Source organism: Salvelinus alpinus, chromosome 25, assembly GCF_045679555.1.
Source record: "Salvelinus alpinus chromosome 25, SLU_Salpinus.1, whole genome shotgun sequence".
NCBI lineage: Eukaryota > Metazoa > Chordata > Actinopteri > Salmoniformes > Salmonidae > Salvelinus > Salvelinus alpinus.
In genome coordinates this window covers 39,539,332-39,561,877 of record NC_092110.1, presented here as the reverse complement: position 1 = coordinate 39,561,877, position 22,546 = coordinate 39,539,332, and the positions used below count along the sequence as shown (strand labels likewise).

The window sequence follows — 22,546 nt, the reverse complement described above, 5'->3', positions numbered from 1 at the left end:
CAGTAACCGAAAGGTTGCTAGATCGAATCCCTGAGCTGCCAAGGTAAAAAATGTGTCATTCTGCCCCTGAACAAGGCAGTTCCTAGGCAGTCATTGTAAATAAGAATTTGTTCTTAACTGACTTGCCTGGTTAAATAGAAATGTGATCATGTTTCTTGGCCCAAGCAAGTCTCTTCTTGTTTTTGGTGTACTTTAGTAGTGGTTTCTTTGCATCAATTTGACCATGAAGGCCTGATTCACACAGTCTCCTCTGAACAGTTGATGTTGAGATGTGTCTGTTACTTGAACTCTGTGAAGTACAGAGAAATCTTTGATGAAAAACCTGCTCCAGAGCGCTCAGGACCACAGACTGGGATGAAGGTTCACCTTCCAACAGGACAACGACCATTAGTACAGAGCCAAGACAACACAGGAGTGGCTTCGGGACAAGTCTCTGAACTTCCTGGAGTGGCCCAGACAGAGCCTGGACTTGAACCCGATCAAACATCTCTGGAGAGACCTGAAAATAACTGTGCAGCGACGCTCCCATCCAACCTGACAGAGCTGGAGAGGATCTGCAGAGAAGAATGGCAGAAACTCCCAAAATACAGGTGTGCCAAGCTTGTAGCGTCATACCGAAGAAGACTGAGGCTGTAATCGCTGCCAAAGGTGCTTAAACAAAGTACTGAGTAAAGGGTCTGAATACTTACGTAAATGTGATATTTCACTTTATTTTGTAAATAAATGTGCCGAAATGTTCTAAAATCCTGTTTTTGCTTGGTCATTATGGGGTATTGTGTGTAGATTGAGGGGATTTTTTAAAAATCTATTTAATCCATTTTAAAATAAGGCTGGAATGTAACAACATTTGGAAAAAGTCATGTGCCATGTGTATGTAGGCGGGAGGAGTATCATACGCCAGCTGAGCCTAAATGCCGAAAATTGTGGTGGTGAACATGCACCCGAATTTCTGAAGTGTCCTGTTAGGAGACGTTGAGAAGAGTGGAAGAAAGGAGGGAAGTTGAAGAAGTAATGGTAGTGGAGACACAAGATCATATTCCTTGTCAACAGATGGATCCTGACGTGTTGCATGTTAAGGTGGACTTTGTTGTGTTTATGTAACAGTATAACTTTAGTACGTCCCCTCGCCCCGACCCGGGCGCGAACCAGGGACCCTCTGCACACATCAACAACTGACACCCACAAAGCGTCGTTACCCATCGCTCCACAAAAGCCGCGGCCCTTGCAGAGCAAGGGGAAACCCTACTTAAGTCTCAGAGCAAGTGACGTAACTGATTGAAATGCTAGTAGCGCATACCCGCTAACTAGCTAGCCATTTCACATCCGTTACACTCACCCCCCTTTCAACCTCCTCCTTTTCCGCAGCAACCAGTGATCCGGGTCACGGCACCAATGTAACAGTATAACTTTAGTACGTCCCCTCGCCCCGACCCGGGCGCGAACCAGGGACCCTCTGCACACATCAACAACTGACACCCACGAAGCGTCGTTACCCATCGCTCCACAAAAGCCGCGGCCCTTGCAGAGCAAGGGGAAACCCTACTTAAGTCTCAGAGCAAGTGACGTAACTGATTGAAATGCTAGTAGCGCATACCCGCTAACTAGCTAGCCATTTCGCTAACTAGCTAGCCATTTCACATCCGTTACACTTATTACTTTGGTTATCAACTGCGCCGCGTGCAAACGGAGAGAATCTGAGAAAATAAGCATCATCGTGAGTGCTGCTGAGCGTTTTTTGAGACTCAGGAATTCTGTTGATGAATGCTTCCTCCTCACAGGCAGACGAGCCTGTGTAAAGATGGGATTTGAATGTGACTGAAGTGGGATGGTTGTTTGATTTATTTATTTGTATATTTTGCATTATCCCCCCCCCCTCTACCCTTCCAGCAATGGAATATATTATTGTTTGTTTTGTTTCAGTAACCCGTAGAGTAGGTGGCGGCAATACACCAATGGGTGTAGTCTGCCATAAAACCTCAAAGAAAGAAGAAGTACTCAGATCTTTTCAGTGGAGAGGAAGATGGCAGAAGTGGATGCTGAGTTCGAATTAGGCAGCGAATGTTTTGAATGGACACAGTAGAGTAACGGAAACTGAAGAGACAAAAAAAAAGGAAATTGTCTAAAACTGGACTGTAAACGATAATGAATCGCTTCTTGTTGGGATGCGTTTCTTGAGTAAGGATGAGGCGTCGAAAATTGTGAAGTATGCGCTTGGAAAAGTGGAGTCTGTTAGAGTGGTCTTATTCTGATTGTATTTCTGAAGAGCAGAGGAAGATTGCAGTGGGCCTCAAAAGAATCTGGACAACAGAAGTTTTGTGTTTTGAACTTCGGAGTAGAGCAAAGGAGTCATCTCAGGGGTGACGACGGATGTTCAGGTTGAATACCTGAAAATAATTCCTGGTGTGGTTGGTGCACAGGGTCTGACCCGCTGGGTGAATGTTGTTTTTTGATAAAGAGCAAATACCTACGCATGTAAAGCTTGGTTATTGTTATGTTCTGTTAATTGCTGATGTCCCCTTTAAGAATGGCGCACCCTTGGTCATGCGCAGTGTTCTTCTATGTTATTCTGCTACCAACTCGTTTGAGTAAATGTGAAGCTCCAGTTCATTTCTTTGCATTCGGAGTCTTTCTTATTATATAAATAAGTAATACGAGCTAAGACACTACAGTTATGTAAGATACATCGTAAGAGCTTTCGTCCCCAGACCACTGCAGTGTAAGAATTGTAAAGGATTTGACCATGTTTCAAGTGTGTAGACGAACAGAGTATACTATAAAAGGACGACTGTATTTGTGGTGGGGATCATGATCCCAAGTTCCTGGAGTCGCCTGTAGTGACACATCTTGCACTGAGATGTAGTACGATAGACCACTGCGCCACTACATTGCAATCTAAAAAAGCACCAATTATATTATTATAACACATCTCGCAGTACAATCTCCTTCAGACACACTGCTTGCTAATGACGCACGTCCATCACACAAGGTTCAGGTTTATCAATTATTTAATGAATAATTTTTCGTTCACGTTTTAGAACGCTCCAAAGTAATGAATGTTCCTTACTCTTCTGATTGAGGCCCACACCATCCGTGGGGATATAGCGCCATCTACTGTACACATACTGATTAAAAATATGGATTTTGTTGCGTTCATTGCCACGGTTATAAACTGTACGCACAAGTCTCAAAGAACTCGAAGAAGCTAGACAGTATTGTGGCTGCAGCAGAAAAGTTTTTGGGACTCAAAGATTTTACATCGAAAGACTTGCAAGGGGTACTGGTGCTGGAAGACCCCCCCCCCCCCCCCATGGTCCCCTTGAGCATGTGTAGGGATCAGAACAGTTTTATAGATTTATTTTTAACAGAAAAGCTGTTCGATTTATTTATTTAATTTTTGTAGTTTTTTGGAAGTTCAGTTTTTTGTGGGAATCCTGTTTCCGACCCGCATAGTATGTGGCGGGATGCACAGTCCATTGTGTGATCGCCAATATACCAGGGATAGAAGAAGAGGTACTCTTTAATTTCTTTCTAAAGAAGAAGAAGCAGCAGCTACCGGAAATGAGTATTTGCTTGCGATCCGTTCAAATTTGAGTATGGCAATGAGGGCATTTCCACGAGTTCGACTGATTTAAGATTCATACATGCTTAAAACGTTAATATGGTGAGTTCAACTAGCTATATACAGTTTTGTGCAAAACTTTACTATAGATGTGTTTATTCGGTATGAATATGATGCACGCTAGCGAGTAGTTAGCTAACGTTAGCATGTCTTGTGAACAAAATGGGGGACGTACATTGTTTTATTTTTTGTATAAATGTGAAGACATTGTTGTCTTAACAAAATGATGTAGCTTCAAATTATGACATAGGCCTATTGTTAAAATGATGCTGTAAAGGTATACACCCTAACATAATTCTCAACTCCATGATATGTAGTTCAGTGGCGTAGCGATGAGTTTTGGCAGAGTGTCGTATACTATACTTTACCTCCGAATATCAGTCGTCACATAGAATGGAGTAATTTTTTAAGCGACGGATTGCAGCACCCAAAGAAAATGACGCCTTTTCGCAGGACAAACAAAGGTACATAGTATCGAGTTACCGACTCGATCCCAGTATGCAAAAAAAAAAAGGCCTCCCGCTTGCTATTTGTTGTCTCCTTCCCTACGCCCAAGGCTATACATTCCTTTTCGAAGTGATTTGTGTCTGGCGGGGAACCACCACCCAGAGAACCGCAATAAGCCCTATGTAAACCATTTAGCCATGGGTTAAGTTGAACTTTGTGACACATGGGCCGTCTGTGTATTGGTTTGACTCCCTGAAAATAACCCTAGCACAATATAGCCAGCTTCACCCAACAACCAAAACTTTCCAGTCCACAAAGGCATATGTATAATCTCCAGCTCTACCAGACCTAAAGTGAAATGTGACCCTCACTATCAAATATTCTGAATCTAACATTTGTCTAAACTGCACCATATTCCTGCTGTGTGGTCAGTGGTAGATTTCATGGCAGTCCTCTGGAACTTTGGTATATGGTTCGGACAAAAGTTGGATTGAGGTTTATTTGATAGGGAGACATTTCACTTTACATCCGGTAAGTAGAGTTCCTAGAGATTATACATAAGCCTTTGTTGAAAGGAAATGTTATTTTGGTGAAGCCGGCTATATTGTGGTAGTTTATTTTCCATCGCCGGCCACCAGAACGATGCACAACTCAGGGGGTCCAACCAATACAGACTCCCGTTGTTTCCCAAAGCTAGGTTAATTTGTAACACAATAGTAAGGTAGTTCTCTCCATATCAAACTCTGGCTGTCACCTTTCAGCTAACTGCTGCAAGCTGTTTTTGTTGTGATTTTGATTTATTTGCCCATTTCAAGACATACAACCACACATGTGGACACAATGAATTTAAAATCATTTGAAGATGACACACAGTGATACACCAAATCATTTAGTTTTAAGAAGATTTATGTACGTGATTTATTCATTATGCCCTGTAATAGCTTACATTTTTGTCATAGATTTTTATATACTAGGCTATATTTGAGGCAATAGCAAATGTTCCTTACAGGGTGTTAATTTGTTGAAGAGATACCACTCCCTAAACGGCCTCACCCACTGGAAGAAAATGGATCACTGTCATTAAAGCAGAACTGAACTTGAGAACCTACTTCTCTTGTTGAAAACAGCATATGTGACATCGATATTAGTAGGAAACATTTATTCCAGTGCCAAAATTCACTTGAAAGTGCAAGTAGGGTTAATTTTGGTCATAAAGTTAGTATCTTCCAAAACTGATATTTGAGTACAAGCGGTCATCAGGACTTAGTTGAGGGTTGGGTTTTGATTTCAACAATGCCCACTAATAGGGGATACACAGCTGCGGATTGCGTGATATCCAATCCTACCGCAGAACAAAGACAGTTACCCAGACAATGGGGCTCTACTCTCACTTTTTAAGGACCACATGTGCACTTAAGTTGAAAAATTTAGGGACACACAAAGACATTTAGGAGCACAATGGAAAATATTTCAGATAATAAAGCTAGAAGCCTTAATTTTGTATATAAAAAAATTCCAGGTCGCATAGCAAAATATTTTGGCGTATATGCAATTAAAACGGTCACGCTGTACACCCCTGGACAACACATTGTAAATTTTTGAACTTGAGAAATACTGCACCAAACACTAGCTAGATGTAAAATTATGACTAAAACACCCGTGGGGAAAAAAATCAAGAAATCTGTAATTAATTGATGTTATCATATACCCTTTACAAACGGACTTTATGAAATGTTGCCTGTAAAAAATAAATAAAAATCAGGCCGTTTTTAAGAACCCAATTCATAGTCCCATTGTTGCCAGGATAGGCCCTAAGCTTTTATTACCTCCCGTGCACATGCTGGTAAGTTTAGAAGTGAGAGCAGACATGGGCCAATCCCAGGTGGACCTCTGTTTAATAAATCCATTGAATATTCCCTATCCATAAAGAAATCCATGATATAATTCAGTCTCTGGTCTGGCTGTGCCATGAACATAAAATCAATTGTTCTTTTGTTCATTAAACAGAAGATGCACTTTTACCTGATCAGTCAACACACTTATTTTATAGTAGTCTAATAATAAAACAGAATAAAATACAAATAATATAGCTGACAATCTGTAGCTACTTTCTATTTATTAGTGGAAATAAACCCACAACAAAATGTATTTACAAGGTAATGGTGCGCTTACAGAAAATGAGTTAAGAAATTATCTTTCTGAGAATTGTAGAACTCCTGCATCTTGTCACAGGAAGATTTGGTCTGGTTGTGGTGGCAGTCCGTTAACCACAACGGACGTTACGAAAGTCCAGAGATTTAAACTTTTTTCATGTCTCTGTCGCTGCAACGGAGTTCCCTTGTCGCAATCTGACTTTCCACCTGAGTATGTTAAACGTTGTTTTGAGCATCACTTGTACATTGTAATTGTCTACAGCGGGGGGATCATCAACTAGATTCAGCTGCTGGACAATTTGTTCTTGAGCGGCTTGTCAGGGGGCCGGAATATAATTAGCAAACTGCAAATTGACCACAATAAGGCAAAACAGATCATATTTGACTAAAACAATCATTTCAAACCTTGCTTATTACATTTTGTATATGATCGATCAAATATCTATTATGCGCGGGAATACTTTGCAACAGATTTCCAAAATTAAAGTCACATGGAGCTAATATGTTGGTGATTTTAGTAGTTTGTTCAACAATAAACATGTAAAAAATAATAATCTAATCATGGGGGGGGTTTGTCCAGCAGTCTGCCAGTTGGGGAACCCTGGTCTACAGAGAACAGACATGTAGTTAGACCAGGTATAAACTGGCCTTGTTGGCAGAATAGATTCAATGCATGATTAAAATAATTCACCAATACATTTCTTGATTTCTTGGTAGTCCAACAATATTGCTGTTAGGTTGTAAATCACAGCTGGCCTTGTGCATTGCTTGCTTCCTCCAGCCATTCGGGGTGGACTGTTTCAGTTGGGAAAAGCATTGGCAGGCAAGCTGCAGAAATGCAAAGCAGGCTACTATTTCCCCATCGTTTATCAGTGCAATTTGTGTCAGCCAACTACAAGAAGAAAAAGTTTGAGGGTTTATCTACTGTTACTGTTCCCTTGTTAGCTCATCTCTCTCTGGCTAACAGTTTCTTGTTGTGCATAACTGAGGGAGAGGGAGCTTACCTAATCATGGTGGTTTGATCAACAGGACTGTAAAGTTCAGAAATGTAAGAGGGCTCCGGTGAAATGTACATGTTTGCGGAAAGCCATTCGATTGTAATTTTTGGCGAATGCTTTCTAATGAGCTGAAGTCTGTGTAGAGTCCGGTTCTGGACAAGACTACAAAGTGTTTTATTTACTGCAGTGTCTATTAATTGTCCAAACGCACGGCCGCTTTCCCACTCTATATTGCTGTAGACCACACCCCTAAGACTGAAGTCAAATTTTTCTTAATGTGCAAAAGAAAAGCATATGCAGAATTGGTTAGTTTAGTCTCTCTTTTAAGGGTGAAATTGTCTGTGGTTGGAGGTAGGCTACACTCTGCCAAAACTCATTGCCTCGTCACTAAACTCCATCGAGTATCGTGGAGTAGTTTACACTGTAGCTGTGGTCTAGGTTGCCTGGTTTCTGTGTCTAGTTTTATAGCCTACACCCACCGTGCCAGCTCTTTGCTGACCCAACACTTTTCAAATGTCTGACTGTATATCCATAATCAGTAGAGGTTGTTTGCAGTGCCCAAAAAATAATTAAATCCAATTTATTAGATTATATCACCCCCCCCCCCCCCTCCAAAAAACAAAACAAACATGGGTTCTGTGTGGTCTTCTCACTTTGCGCACACACGCGCCTGTGTTCCGCACGCGCCTGTGTTCCGCACGCGCCTGTCCTAGCTACGTTTCATGTACAGAACGACATATTTCCCCAAAACATTCTTGAACAGACGGAGGTACATTTGGTGGGATGTGGCTTGAAGCAGGCAGTGACGTATTTAAAGGACAGCGGCCATGCTGACAGCGTCCCACGACCCAACCCCCTCGTTTTGAAATGGCCGTTAAGAACACCACCGTTTCCGTTCAATTGAACGCTGCCGTACTTTGTTTCGTACTGAACACCGCTCATGCATCATACCACCGCAGACAGGAAGCAGACAAGCAGTTGAACGGAGCGTGTGCAAGCCAAAATTGACATCCATGTTTTGATTTAGCTTCTAACAATTGGATGTAATTCTTTCCTGGCCACACCGGTCGGCGATGCCACAGACTACAAAGTGGGAAAAGCGTTTCCGAACAGGCAGACGGACACGGGGTTCGAACTATGTCTATAGTAGGTGGGCTAATGTTATACATCTAGACAGACATCCTATTTATCAACCTAAATGGGTCTCTCAACTAATGATGACATTTTTGGCCAATATCCAATATTTTCCTTGCCAAAACAAAAAAGAGACCGATATTTACCATTTTAGCTGCCTCTTTAAGCATTCTAGTACAGTTAACTATTTAACACACACATGGACACAGCGGTCTAAGGCACTGCATCTCAGTGCAAGAGGTGTCACTACAGTCCCTGGTTCGAATCCAGGCAGTATCACATCCTTCTGTGTTTATGTGCCACCCTATGGGACTCCCAATTGGCCCAGCGTCGTCTGGGTTTGGCCGGGGTAGGCCCTCATTGTAAATAAGAATGTGTTCTTAACTGACTTGCCTAGTTAAATAAAGGTTACAATCATACTGACCAAAAAGTTATTTTGTTGGCATTTACGTATGTCCCCATTACCAGTAAAACATAATCAAAACCCATTTCTTTCACTTATTTGCTGTGTTTTGTTGTTAATTTGTTCAGTCGTTTCATTCTCAACCAGGATTTCATCATGTCAAACAGTGAAGTTTCAGCTCTGTCTGTGGCATCTCTTCCTCGGTGTGGACTGTCACTGTTCGTTTCCATCTTGTCCAGCTGTGAATGTAACATTTCACGTAAAACCGGTTTCTTGTCTGCATCGAAGTAGAGGTACTTGTACCTAGCGTCGAGCATGGTGGCGACACGGTGAAGGGAGAATGTCACCGAATCGCTTGTTCACAGCCTGTGGGCAGTTTTGTTGAGCAGGCATTTCAGTGCCATGACAAAGGTCTGCTGCAGACGCAGTTGATGAGCTTATTTCTCCAGTCAGTTGTTGGAATGGAGCTAGCTAGTGTGTTCATGTTCTCAAATGCCATTGAAATAGCAGCAGCTGTATGACAACCAGCATATTCATGAGCATGCAATACGACTTACCTCAGTACGAAGTCCTCGACGACCCACTGTGCTGTCACACTCAGCATGCTCAATGGGGCTGATATTGCTCGTTGAAATGTCAGTCGTGAGGCTATTAGCAGTGACGCTATTACTGTGTAACGTCGGTAGGGCAACATCTGAAAAGTAGTGCAGTTGGTATTAGAGTTGCACATTTCGGGGGAAATGTACGTGGGAATATATTGGATTTAAAGGAAATGTTTGCAAATTAATATTAATACCATTAAAATGTCATGTTTTTTGCTCTGGATATATTTACCATAACATATGGAGACAAACATAAACCTTTTACCTTGTCATAAGTAGACATAATTGGCAAATTATTAAATAGAAAAGGGAAAAACGATTTAGTTACGCATTGAACTTTAATTAAATGAGTTAACTCTTCACATGATTTCACTGAACAACGAAAGGGAATATTGAATCATCCCCAATGATCTATCGCATCTCCCATAAACATTTTCAACATCTGTAAAATGATAGTCTAGAAACTAAAGCTTTGGTTGTCTTCCTCTCAGGCTTCCATGTCTTCTCCCTGGACCTCCTCAACGTCCACCTCTTGAACATCAGACTCTGAGGCCTCATCTTCACTGTCACTTTCCAACCTTGTTGAGGATGGCTCGTTATCAGGCTCAAAAAGCCTCAAATTTTCCCAGATGGCCACCAATTTTTCAACCCTTGTATTGGTCAGCCTGTTTTGTGCTTTGGTGTGTGTGTTCCCAAACATGGACCAGTTGCGCTCTGAGGCGGCTGATGTTGGTGGGATTTGGAGGATGATGGAGGCAACAGGGGAAAGAGCCTCAGATTTACAAAGTCCCTTCCACCAAGTGGCTGGTGAGGTAACATGGCAGTCCTGCCAACATATATCTCCATCCCAAAGCCCTGGCTTGGAAGTGTACTTCGCCAGACTGCCAAGAACCTTGCCCTCATTCAGGCCAAGGTGGCGAGACATGGTAGTGATGACATCATAGGCCTTGTTGATCTCTGCACCAGACAGGATGCTCTTGCCAGCATACTTGGGGTCCAACATGTATGCTGCGGCGTGTATGGGCTTCAGGCAGAAGTATTCACGCTTTTTGATTTATTTCAGAACTGCAGTTTCTTCTGCTTGGAGCAACAGTGAATTGGGCAGGGCAGTACGGATTTCTTCTCTTACATCTGCAAGCAGAGTCTGAACATCAGACAGGATGGCATTGTCTCCCTCAATCTGTGCAATGGCTACTGCAATAGGTTTTAGGAGTTTCAGGCTGCTTACCACTCTCTCCCAACATACATCATCCAGGAGGATCCTCTTGATGGGGCTGTCCATATCGGCAGACTGTGATATGGCCATTTCTCGGAGAGACTCCTTCCCCTCCAGGAGACTGTCAAACATGATGACAACACCACCCCAACCGGCGTTGCTGGGAAGCTTCAATGTGGTGCTCTTATTCTTCTCACTTTGCTTGGTGAGGTAGATTGCTGCTATAACTTGATGACCCTTCACATACCTAACCATTTCCTTGGCTCTCTTGTAGAGTGTATCCATTGTTTTCAGTGCCATGATGTTCGTGTGGAGCAGATTCAATGCATGAGCAGCACAGCCAATGGGTGTGATGTGAGGGTAGGACTCCTCCACTTCAGACCAAGCAGCCTTCATGTTCGCAGCATTGTCTGTCACCAGTGCAAATACCTTCTGTGGTCCAAGGTCATTGATGACTGCCTTCAGCTCATCCTCAATGTAGAGACCGGTGTGTCTGTTGTCCTTTGTCTGTGCTCTTGTAGAATACTGGTTGAGGGGTGGAGATGATATAGTTAATTATTCCTTGCCCACAAACATTCGACCATCCATCAGAGATGATTTCAATAGTCTGCTTTCTCTATGATTTTCTTGACCTTCACTTGAACTCTGCATCCAGCAAATGAGTAGATAAAGCATGTCTGGTTGGAGGGGTGTATGCTGGGCGAAGAACATTCAGAAATCTCTTCCAATACACATTGCCTGTGAGCATCAGAGGTGAACCAGTTGCGTACACAGCTCGAGCAAGACATTCATCAGCATTTCTCTGACTACGTTCCTCCATTGAGTCAAAAAAAATATCTGATTCCAGGAGGACCATGAGCTGTTGCTATCGATAAAGTGTCTGATTAATCATTTCCACCTCGAATAGAAGTAGAGGGTCAGAGGTTGCTTGTCGTGAGCGGAACTTTATGCACTTGGCCAGATGATTCTGCATATTTGTTGCATTCTTCACACATGATTTGTTACAGTATTTGCAAATTTACACCGCTTTTCCTTCTACATTAGCTGCAGTGACATCAGATGGTGCTCTTGGCATTATCCTGTTTTAGAATAAATAAATACATTTCCATGTACAGAAATAGTTAAGCAGTTAGATTTAATAAACAACTCCTTTTTTTAAGATAAATGTTTTAAATGAAACATGTAGGGAAACAGGTGAATTAACACTCCTCAGTTAGCAGGCTCAAGCAAGCTAAACCCCACATGGTAGCAAAAACTAACTAGCAGAAATTGTTAACAGGTTAGAAATGATTTCAACACACTTTGCTGTAGGCTACTATTTACTAGTTAGCAAAAAATCATGCGTCATATAAAATATTTAATCCCACCCTATATTGTAATCAAAACTTACCAGAAAGCATGTAGTCCTTGGCTCAGACAGTGTAGTAGTGTGGGCTCAATAGCATCTCATTAGTGTGCAAGATCTTGAGAATCAGCTGTACATGTGATGGAAGAATGCACTGTACATGTGATGGAAGAATGCACTGTGCATGTGATGGAAGAATGCACTGTGCATGCAGAGGGTTGCAATTCCATTGCATTGGGGATAGTTTAACCAAAATATGCCACAAGGCCGAGAATTGCCTTATGTGTATCCCACGAAAAAAGCTTCACTGTTATAAGCTAACTTTTTTTGATGAATTTAAGCAGAATTCCCCTAATTCCAGGGCTTAACTTCCCATGGAAAATTTCCAGAAATTGTTTGTGTGCTCGACCAGTCGGCGAAAGCCAACATCACGACAGAGAACGGTTGATTGTCAAGGGCAATGAGTTCTATCTTGGTGTTTTAATGGATTTTGCCTTTGAGTTGTCTCACTGAAATGTTCATACTCTTTCAAATGACTGCTGGACTTGTTGACTGCTCGAGCCACACAGCAGACATTGTGGGCTAGGTTAGGAATGCTGTGTTGCACGTGTAGCGCAAAATTTTACGTGTTACGTCAGGTACCTACGTTTATATAGGTATGCACGTCAGCTTTGACATCGGTTTTGCACATCGGCGTTTAACTAGACATCGGGCCGATGGCATTTGTACCTAATATCGTCCGATTTCCGATATGTTCACCGATATATCGGGCACCCCTACTATCAACCTAGACGGCATATCAAGCTTGACTATGGTGAAAATGAGATGACTTTATGAAGTGATTTCTATCTCTGGTTGATTTTCATTTGAAAGTGGGCGCCCCGCCAGTATGAGCAAGTCTGCTGTCGCCAGAATCACTTTGGAGGGCCGCCTGCCTGCTGAGAGGTCTGGGTATGGTGAAAAATGAGATGCATTTAATTTCCCCATTGTAAAGTCTGACTGGTGGCACACATTAAATGGAATGCACATTAGAATGTACCTTTTCCAACCCAACATTGAATGGGTCCGAGGGGTGGAATGGGACCGAGGGGTGGAATGGGACCGAGGGATAGCAGAATAAAAATTCTTGTAGGAGACTATTACCTCGTTCTGACATGTTGCTAATCAGTATAATAATAGTTCATGTTTGAGTGTACTGACTACCTTTTTATAAACTCATAGAGTTGGCTTACATTGAGTTTTCTTTCTGTGTTCTAATTTTAAGGACAGCGGGACATACTCATCCTGCTCATCTCCTTTGATGCTGGAAGCAGCACTCGGTCTGATCTTCATGTCAGCACAGGCGCAGAAGAAAAGCTAGAGAAGACAAGTTTTTCTCTCTGGAGAGTTGATTTACATCTAAACGCGCCAGAATTGCTTTGGCGGGCCGCCTGCCTGCTGAGTGCTCGTTGCTAATTGGGGATTGTGAGAAATTTCAAGAGTATCCAGCTGGCAAGTCATCATTTACCAAACTGACTATTGTCTTGTTTACCACTTGAATAGGAAAAAATGAGTCCAGAGAGGGAAACGTTGTTGGATGACATAGCACTGAGTTTATGGACTTTAACTGAGGATAATTTACGTTCTCTATGTGAGCGGTGTGGAATATGTGGCAAAGATGGGTCTGAAGTCAAAGGAGAGAGTCAGCGCTCATTGCGTCGTAAAATACTGGAGGAATATTGTGAGAATGCTGATGTAACAGAATCAGAGGAGCAGGGAATGTCTCGGTTACTACAACTGAAAGAAGACATCACCGGAATAGAGGAAGAGGCTAGCCTTGTCCCCGCGAGTCCCAGCCAATCAGCGACAGCGGGCAGCTCACAAGCATGCTGCCATGGAGAACAGAATGAAGAGAGAGGGGATTGGTTTCCCAGCAGGCAGCTGGAGGCAGAGCCAGTTCCACATTGGCTCATTATACCACAGCAGAGGGCGACAGTGAGGGGGGTGAGTATTCCGTTTTATAAAGACTTGAACGTACATGAACGGATAGATCTGAATCAGGAAGGTTAGCTGGGCCTCAGCAGCGTAGGTCCTAGCACATCAGGTTGAAAAATGGACTGTTAAAGGGAAATGGAACATAGAACCAGTGTCTCTGTTTTTACCACGTAATTGCAATAAGTGAACTTGTTCAAACAGTCACAATTTCACACACAAACCGGGTGAGGAAAACGGTGACAACCGACTGCTAACCTGCTTAACAACCGACTGCTAACCTGCTTAACAACCGACTGCTAACCTGCTTAACAACCGACTGCTAACCTGCTTAACAACCGACTGCTAACCTGCTTAACAACCGTCTGCTAACCTGCTTAACAACCGACTGCTAACCTGCTTAACAACCGACTGCTAACCTGCTTAACAACCGACTGCTACCTTGCTGCTTACCTGCTTAAAACTGAGTTCCCCTTCGGTGTGTGTGTTTTTAGAACGGTGAAGACGAACCCAACTCGCCTCTTTCTTTCAAGTCTGAGACCAAATGTAGAGAGTCACTGGGTCCTGGTTGTGACGGAGGGCAGCAGGCTCCAGAGATGGCGTCTTGGCAGACTCTAAAGAGGTTAACAGTGCTGCTGGAGGACTGCAGGTTTATGCCGGGCCAGAGAGTCAACATCAAAGCAGAAGAGGAGGAGGAGGAGATTATTTCTGTCTTCGCTGATGATGGTATGAACAGTACAGAGTGCATTGAAAACCCACTACAGGTGGTGATGGAGTTGCATCGTGTTTAGGGCATGTTTTCAGTAAAAATTATTTAAAAAATATATATATATATTTGACCCTGAATCCTTGGGTGTCTTGTCCAATCGCTGGAAGTGGACTTCAGAGGTGTTGGGGAAACATGCTCTACACATATCCTATCCCCAAGTTATTGATTCCTAGATATAGTAGAACTGTCTGTGGAATACAGGGTGGGCTCTCAAAATACTTAATAGAAGTTCTCTTTATGCTGTTTTATTCTGTTTAATGACTTTTTTATATATATCTACTGCTATAATGCCGACTGTGTTCAACAATTGATATGGTGAAACTTGTTTCAGCAGCTGACATGTTTTTACAGGAAAGAGCTCCGAGTCCTCAAGACCCCAAGAAAAGACATCTCACAGTTCTCAAGGTGAGAAGAGCTCCACAAAACAATCACGTCTTAAACGGCACCTGCACTCTGGAGAGACGCCGTCCCACTGTTCAGGTAGCAAAGAAAGTGTCTCTACTGTGACGTTGTCAAAGAGACCCGAGACTGTCCATCCTAAAGAGAAGTGTCAGGGCTGCGGGAGAAGTTTCTCGTCATCAGGATGTATCAGGAAACACATGCCGTTGTTCCATTCAGGAGAGAAACCCTTCCACTGCCTAGAGTGTAGTAAGAAGTACACTAGATCAGATCATATGGTTATATGCTCTGGTGTGAGACCTTACCAATGCCCTGACTGTGAAAAACAATGTCAGGAAGTATCACATGCTTTAGTAAAAAGTTCTGATCTTAATCATGTGTTAGTACATTCTGGAGAGAAATTGTATCAATACCCTTACTGTGAGAAGACTTTCACCGCATCAGACCGTACTCAACAGCTGTACACACACACTGGAGAGACACCTTACTGTTGTTCAGATTGTAATTCATATTTCGTTAATGCGTTACAATTTAAGAGACATAAGCAAGAGCACACTGGAGAGAAGCCTCACGTCTGCTCCAAATGTGATCTTTGTTTCTTTATAGAAGAGGACTTAAAAGTACATGAAATGATTCACACAGAGAAGCTTCACCCCTGTTCGGACTGTGGGCAAACATTTTCTACAGCGCGGTATTTAACCAAACACAAGAGGATACATTTAGGGATTAAGCCTTTCCGTTGCACCCAATGTGACAAGGGGTACACCAATTCAGAGCAGCTAAAAGTTCACACGATGACGCATACTGGGGAGCGGCCTTACCAATGTGGTCAATGTAAGAAGAGTTTTAAAACCAAGCCGCATCTTAAATACCACCTGTTAATTCATGAGGTAGGGATGTTTCACCACTGCCCTGACTGTGATCAAAGGTTCTCTGCTGAGGAAACTTTAAAGGAACACATGCAGTTACACATGGGAGAGAAACCTTTCCACTGTCTGCAATGTGAGAAGACGTACAGTACTTCAGATGGATTAAAAGAACATATGATGACTCACACTGATTCTGATGGGTCACCAAGTACCAGAAATGTAGAAGAACAATGTCAGGAAATACATGCTGTCGAAAAAAGTTCCAATATTAATCAACACCCGCGTGAACATTCTGTAGAGAACCCTCACCCTCATCAGTGTCCTCACTGTGAGAAGGGTTTCTCAAAACAATCGTATCTTAAAGAGCACTTGCTTTTACACGCCTGTGAGATGCCTTACCAGTGTAAGAAAAGTTATCCGACTTCCAGAAGATTAAAACATCATAAGGCAAACTCGCATATAGAAAGGCCTTGTATTTGTTCTGACTGTGGAAAGAGCTTTGCTCAACTACGCAGCCTTACTAGGCACCAGCAAATACACACTGGGGAAAAGCCTCACCAGTGCCACATCTGTGAGAAGAGTTTCTACAGAAAATCTAATCTTCAACAACACTTGGCAGTACATGCTGGCAAGAAACCTTACCAGTGCTCTCATTGTGAGAAGAATTTCTCAAGACAATTACAACTTAAGATACACATGTACTCACACACTGGAGAGCAAACTTACCATTGTGCCGATTGTAATTCATATTTCCTTTATGCGTTACAATTTAAGAGACATATGCAAGAGCACACTGGAGAGAAGCCTCACCTCTGCGCCGACTGTGGTCTAACCTTCCTTATCGAAGAGGACTTAAAAGCACACGAAAGGATTCACAGAGGAGAGAAGCCTCATCACTGCTCTGACTGTGGGCGAAATTTCTCCTCGGCGGGATGCTTAAAGCAACACAAGCTCTTACATCTGGGACACAAATCTTTCCAATGTGAGCGATGTGATAAGAAGTTCTCAAGATCGATTCAGTTGAAAGTTCATATGTCAAGACACACTGGAGAGAAACCATATCAATGTTCTGACTGTGATAAAAGTTATTGTCTTTCCAACCTCTTACAAAAACATCGTAGTATAACACACAGGGGAGAAAAACCTTACCTTTGCTCTGACTGTGGAAAGTGTTTTGGTTACCGACACCAACTCGTAGTCCACCAGCGAATGCACACCGGGGAAAAGCCTTTTGTCTGCTCTGAGTGTGGAAAACAGTATTCCAATACATGTGGCTTGAAGATACATCAGCGAACACATACTGGAGAGAAACCGTACCAATGTCCTGACTGTGATCAATGTTTCATCCGGGTAGATTCCCTTAAACACCATCAATCATCAACGCATACAGGAAAGTGGCCTTTCAACTGCATTATTTGTGGGAAAGGTTTTTCGTCTAGCTGTGAGCTGAAAGGCCACATGCGCAGTCACAGTGGTGATAAACCTTATCAATGCCCCGTCTGTGAGAAGCGTTTCACGCTCGCGGGAACCTGTCGAAAACACCAGAAAACTCACACCGTGAGAGAGAAACCTCATGCCTGTTCTGAATGCGAAAAGAGTTTCGTAAACGTACAAAGACTAAAGGTACACAAGAGAGTACATACTGGTGAGAAGCCATACCACTGCTCTGACTGTGGGAAGAACTTCACTCAATTGACAAGCTTAAATAGGCACAAGGTCAAACAACACAAAAGGATATAGAAAAAAAGCAGACTGCCTCCTGAGTGGCGCAGTGGTCTAAGGTACTGCTGTGCCACTAGAGATTCTGGGTTTGAGTCCAGGCTCTGTCGCAGCCGGCCGCGACCGGGAGACCCATGTGGCGGCGCACAATTGGCCCAGTGTCGTCCGGGTTAGGGGAGGGTTTGGCCGGCAGGGATATCCTTGTACCATCGTGCCCTAGCGACTCCTGTGACGGGCCGGGCGCAGTGCATGCTGACACGGTTGCCTGGTGTACTGTGTTTCCTCCGACCACATTGGTGAGGCTGACTTCTGGGTTATGTGGGCATTGTGTCAAGAAGCAGTGCGGTTGGGTTGTGTTTCGGAGGACGCACGTCGCCTCTCCTGAGTCTGTACGGGAGTTGCAGCGATGAGACAAGACTGTAGCTACCAATTGGATACTATGAAAAGGGGGGAGACTGAACATGGCCAAGGAAAATATCACTGTACTGCTACCATCCAGTTCCTTCAAAGTATTCCTACTCCTTGACTTTTTCCACATTTTGTGTTAAAGCCTGAATTTTTACAGCCTGAATTTAAAATGGATTAAATTGAGACTGACACTGGTTCCATGTCAGTGGAATTATGGAATTCCACTGACATGGAAGTGGAATTCCTAACTCAGTTGCCAGAGGGGAAGAGAACCGCTCTGGGATTTCACCATGAGGCCAACGATGACTTTTAAACAATTACATAGTTTAGTGGCTGTAATAGCAGAAAACTGAGGATACTAACTTAAATGGCAGTGAAAAGAATGTAGCCTGTACAGAATAAAAAATATTCCAAAACATGCATCCTGTTTGCAACAATGCACTATAGAAATACTTCCAAAAATGTGGCAAAGTAATTAACTTTGTCATGTTTGTCAATACGACACATTACTGAGTACCACTCTCGAAGAATAGTGGTGGCTGTATAATGTTATGGGTATGCTTGTAATTGTTAAGGACTGGGTAGTTCTTCAGGATAAAAAAGAAACGGAATAGAGCTAAGCACAGGCAAAATCCTAGAGAGAACCTGGTTCAGTCTGCTTTCCACCAGACACTGGGAGACAAATTGACCTTTCAGCAGGAATGTTCCTGAGTGGCTGCGTTAGTTTTGACTTAAATCTATGACAAGACCTGAAAAATGGTTGTCATGCAATGCTCAACAACCAATTTGACAGAGCTTGAAGAATTTTGAAAAGGATAACGGGCAAATGTTGAACAATCCAGGAGTGGACTTACACAGAAAGACTCACAGACTCACAGTAAATTTGCTTGCATTTCTAAAGCCATGTTTTCACCTTGACATTTCTGGGGCATTGTGTGTAGATGGGTGGGGAAAATATATTCAATCCATTTTAAAAATGTAGGCTTTAACAAAATGTGGAATAAGTCATGGGGTATGAATACTTTCTGAAGGTACTCGATATGGACCTGTGTTTTACAGTACCTTTTGACTACCTAACCTGCACATGTATATCAACCATGTTTTGTTTGCTATTGCTCCACGGTTGACGAGGCTATATCTGAACTACAGGAAACTTTATTGACCTGAAATTAGTATTGAATGTAGGTGAAACTAAGTATACTGTATGTTCTTCTATAGAGTGCATGCAAATTAATTGATGATTTAAATCATATGTACTTTGGATGGTGCCCATATTGATCGTGTCTCTGCTTACAAATATTGGGGCATCTGGATAGATGAAAATCTGTCTTTTCAATATAAAGCATATTGACGAGTTAAGGAGCTGAGAATATATTTTTTTATAAGTAGGTCATGGCTCTCACTAAATAGGAGAAAGCAGATCGTTCGGTCGACGTTCCTACCGGTCCGACTATGGCGACATCCTCTATATGAACGCAGCTGCCACTTCATTAAAGCCGTTAGATGCAGTTTATCATAAGCACATTGCTTTGTTACGGGCGACAGGTTTTAGTACTCATCACTGCGTTTTCTACCAGACAGTTGGTTGGTCCTCTTTGATGTCACGTAGGTTGATAAATTGCTATGTTTTCATTTGTAAAGTTCAATTTTTACAAAAAGTCCCACTGTACCAAACACAATTACTAACCTTAAGACCTACAGAGTTACTAAACCTGGTCTCAGGGATGGTTAACTCTGGGCATTCCTTTGGTCTCTACAGCTTTCTGATTTCTATATATTTTTATTTCTTTTGCACGGTATTTGTGGAACAATCTTCAAGTTGTTTTGATGCCTCTGGAAATTCATAAAGCTGTTTTTTTTAGGACCTTTTTATTACTGATGAATGTGTGATTTCTTTTATGACCATGTTTTTCTTTCTGCTTGCATTCTGTTTTGTATTTTCGCGTGTTATTTTCTGTAATTCAGGGCTCATCTGTAAAAGACACCTTGGTCTCAGTATGACTCCCTGATTTTAATAGAAAGTGTAGTTAAGGTAGTTAAGGTGAGTTAGTCATCACAGTGAAGATGGTGTAACAACGATTAGCTCCATGACGTAATGATAAGTTACAGGACTCATTTCACCTACAGCTCGAATGTATTCAGTTTAACCCCTTCAGAACGCAGTCTTAACTTTTTTCAACTGATCACAACGATGATTTGACTAAGCTAAGGCCAAGCTAAATTATTTTCCAACTGCCAATTAAAATGTAGAGCTTAAATGTAACAAGGTTGTTTTAGTATAATTATTTTCCTCATTGTTCTATTTTCAACTTTTTTAAAAATGTATTTTATCATTTTGAAGGACTAAAATCTTTTTTTGACATATTTGGAACTTGATTTAATTGTACGTGTTCTTTAGCCTGGCTACCACTCTGTGTCATATGCCAAACATGCTAGCAGAAACGGACTGGCACCCAGGCTTCATGTTCTGCACTTCTTTTTTATTTGTATGTTATGCAGGCCCTATATGAACATTTTTAAAACAATTCAGCTACAGATGTGGAAACACTGCATTTTAAAATAAAAATATACACTACCATTCAAAATTTGGGTCATAAATGTCCTTGTTTTTGAAAGAAAGAAAATTGTTCAGTTAAAATAACATCAAATTGATCAGAAATAGTTTAGACATTGTTAATGTTGTAAATTACTATTGTAGCTGGATAGGGCTGATTTATTAATGGAATATCTACATAGTTGTACAGAGGCCCATTATCAGCTCTGCTGCGTTCCAATGGCACGTTGTGTTGGCTAATCCAAGTTTATCATTTTAAATTGGCTTTGATCATTAGAAACCCTTTGCTATTGTTAGCACAGCTGGAAACTGTTCTGGTTTAAAGAAGCAATAAAACTGGCCTTTTAGACTAGTTGAGTATCTGGAGCATCAGCATTTGTGGGTTTGATTACAGGCTCAAAATAAACAGAAACAAAGAACTTTCTTCTGAAACTCGTCAGTCTATTCTTGTTCTGAGAAATAAAGGCCATTCGATGCGAAGAAACTGAAGATCTCGTACAACGCTGTGTATTACTTCCTTCACAGAACAGCGCAAACTGGCTCTAACCAGAATAGAATGAGGAGTGGGAGGCCCCGGTGCACAACTGAGCAAGAGGACAAGTACATTAGTGTCTAGTTTGAGAAACAGACGCCTCACAAGTCCTCAACTGGCAGCTTCATTAAATAGTACCCGCAAAACACCAGTCTCAACGTCAACAGTGAAGAGGCAACTCCGGCATGCTGGCCTTCTAGGCAGAGTTCCTCTGTCCAGTGTGTCTGTTCTTTTGCCCATCTTAATCTTTTCGTTTTATTGGCCAGTCTGAGATGTGGCTTTTTCTTTGCAACTCTGCCTGGAAGGCCAGCATCCCGGAGGAAGTGAATCACTCAAGCTGATTGTAACACAACTACTTCCTCTAGAGACGTGGATTCTGATCAAAGCTACATTTTGTAGTTTGTCATTACCGTATATAGTTGGTGCAAGTTGTCAGCTTCCCTTGTTTCAGGATGAACAACCACCCATCTCATACCAGAACTACTAGTCTCTGTAAGAGTAGCAGGTAGCCTAGCGGTTAGTGTTGGGCCAGTAGCTAATTTCCTGAGCCGACAAGTTGAAAAATGTGCCCTTGAGTGAGTCACTTCACCCTAATTTGCTCTATGGGTGCTGTACTACTATAACTGACCCTGTAAAACAACACACTTTCACTGAACCTAACCAGTGAATGTGACAACATGTTTTTTCTTGCCGCTAGATGGCACTGTTGACCCATCCACATAACACATTTATCTCAGACGATTCTGCCTTCCTTGGTCTGTTGAATGTGCTCCAGGGTGGAGGTTGCCCTTAAGGTTAGGGTGAGGCACTGGTCAGCTAACCCTGTTTAAATCACGTTGGGGGTTATAAACTGGTCAACTAATCCTGTTTCAAACATGGGGGTTATAAACTGGTCAACTAATCCTGTTTCAAACATGGGGGTTATAAACTGGTCAACTAACCCTGTTTCAAACATGGGGGTTATAAACTGGTCAACTAATCCTGTTTCAAACATGGGGGTTATAAACTGGTCAACTAACCCTGTTTCAAACATGTTGGGGGTTATAAACTGGTCAGCTCAAGGTCATTCAGTTAATTTGCATAATTCAAATGAGTGTTTTGTAATTGTCAGTTTGTTTATATTGGTCTGTCTCATTGATGCAAGGTTCAGGGATTACCTGTGTGTGTAAGTTCAAGAGAGTGTGTTCTTAGTTACGTGATGAACTCTAATCCACCTTAAACCCAGGGCCCAAAGAGGTTATCCATCAGTGTCATGTCAGTCCTCTCCTTCCTTCCTGTGGAGTGTAGCCTGTCAGTCCTCTGTGGAGTGTAGCCTGTCAGTCCTTTTAGTTTCTCCAGTCTAGTTTTGCAGTATGTATAATAAGTATGTAACTCCCACACAGTCCATCTACATTTTCAATAAATAATG

General features: G+C 42.2%; 1 protein-coding gene across 4 annotated transcripts; it reads left to right on the top strand.

Annotated features, from left to right (window-relative positions):
* Window positions 1–3,183: 3,183 nt before the first annotated feature.
* On the top strand, window positions 3,184–20,637 carry LOC139553958 (uncharacterized). Of its 4 annotated transcripts, none has more exons than XR_011670770.1 (4): window positions 3,184–3,661; window positions 13,187–13,900; window positions 14,383–14,614; window positions 15,009–20,637. XR_011670770.1 is itself a non-coding variant. In XM_071366769.1 (4 exons), the coding sequence occupies exons 2-4, from the start codon at window positions 13,466–13,468 to the stop codon at window positions 15,162–15,164; spliced, it is 843 nt and encodes a 280-aa protein (XP_071222870.1). In that variant the 5' UTR covers window positions 3,184–3,661; window positions 13,182–13,465; the 3' UTR covers window positions 15,165–20,637. The 4 variants fall into 4 exon arrangements, 1 of the variants encoding a protein (XP_071222870.1); XR_011670771.1 differs by having other exon boundaries at window positions 13,182–13,900; window positions 14,422–14,614; XM_071366769.1 differs by having other exon boundaries at window positions 13,182–13,900; window positions 14,989–20,637.
* The last annotated feature ends 1,909 nt before the right edge of the window (window positions 20,638–22,546 follow it).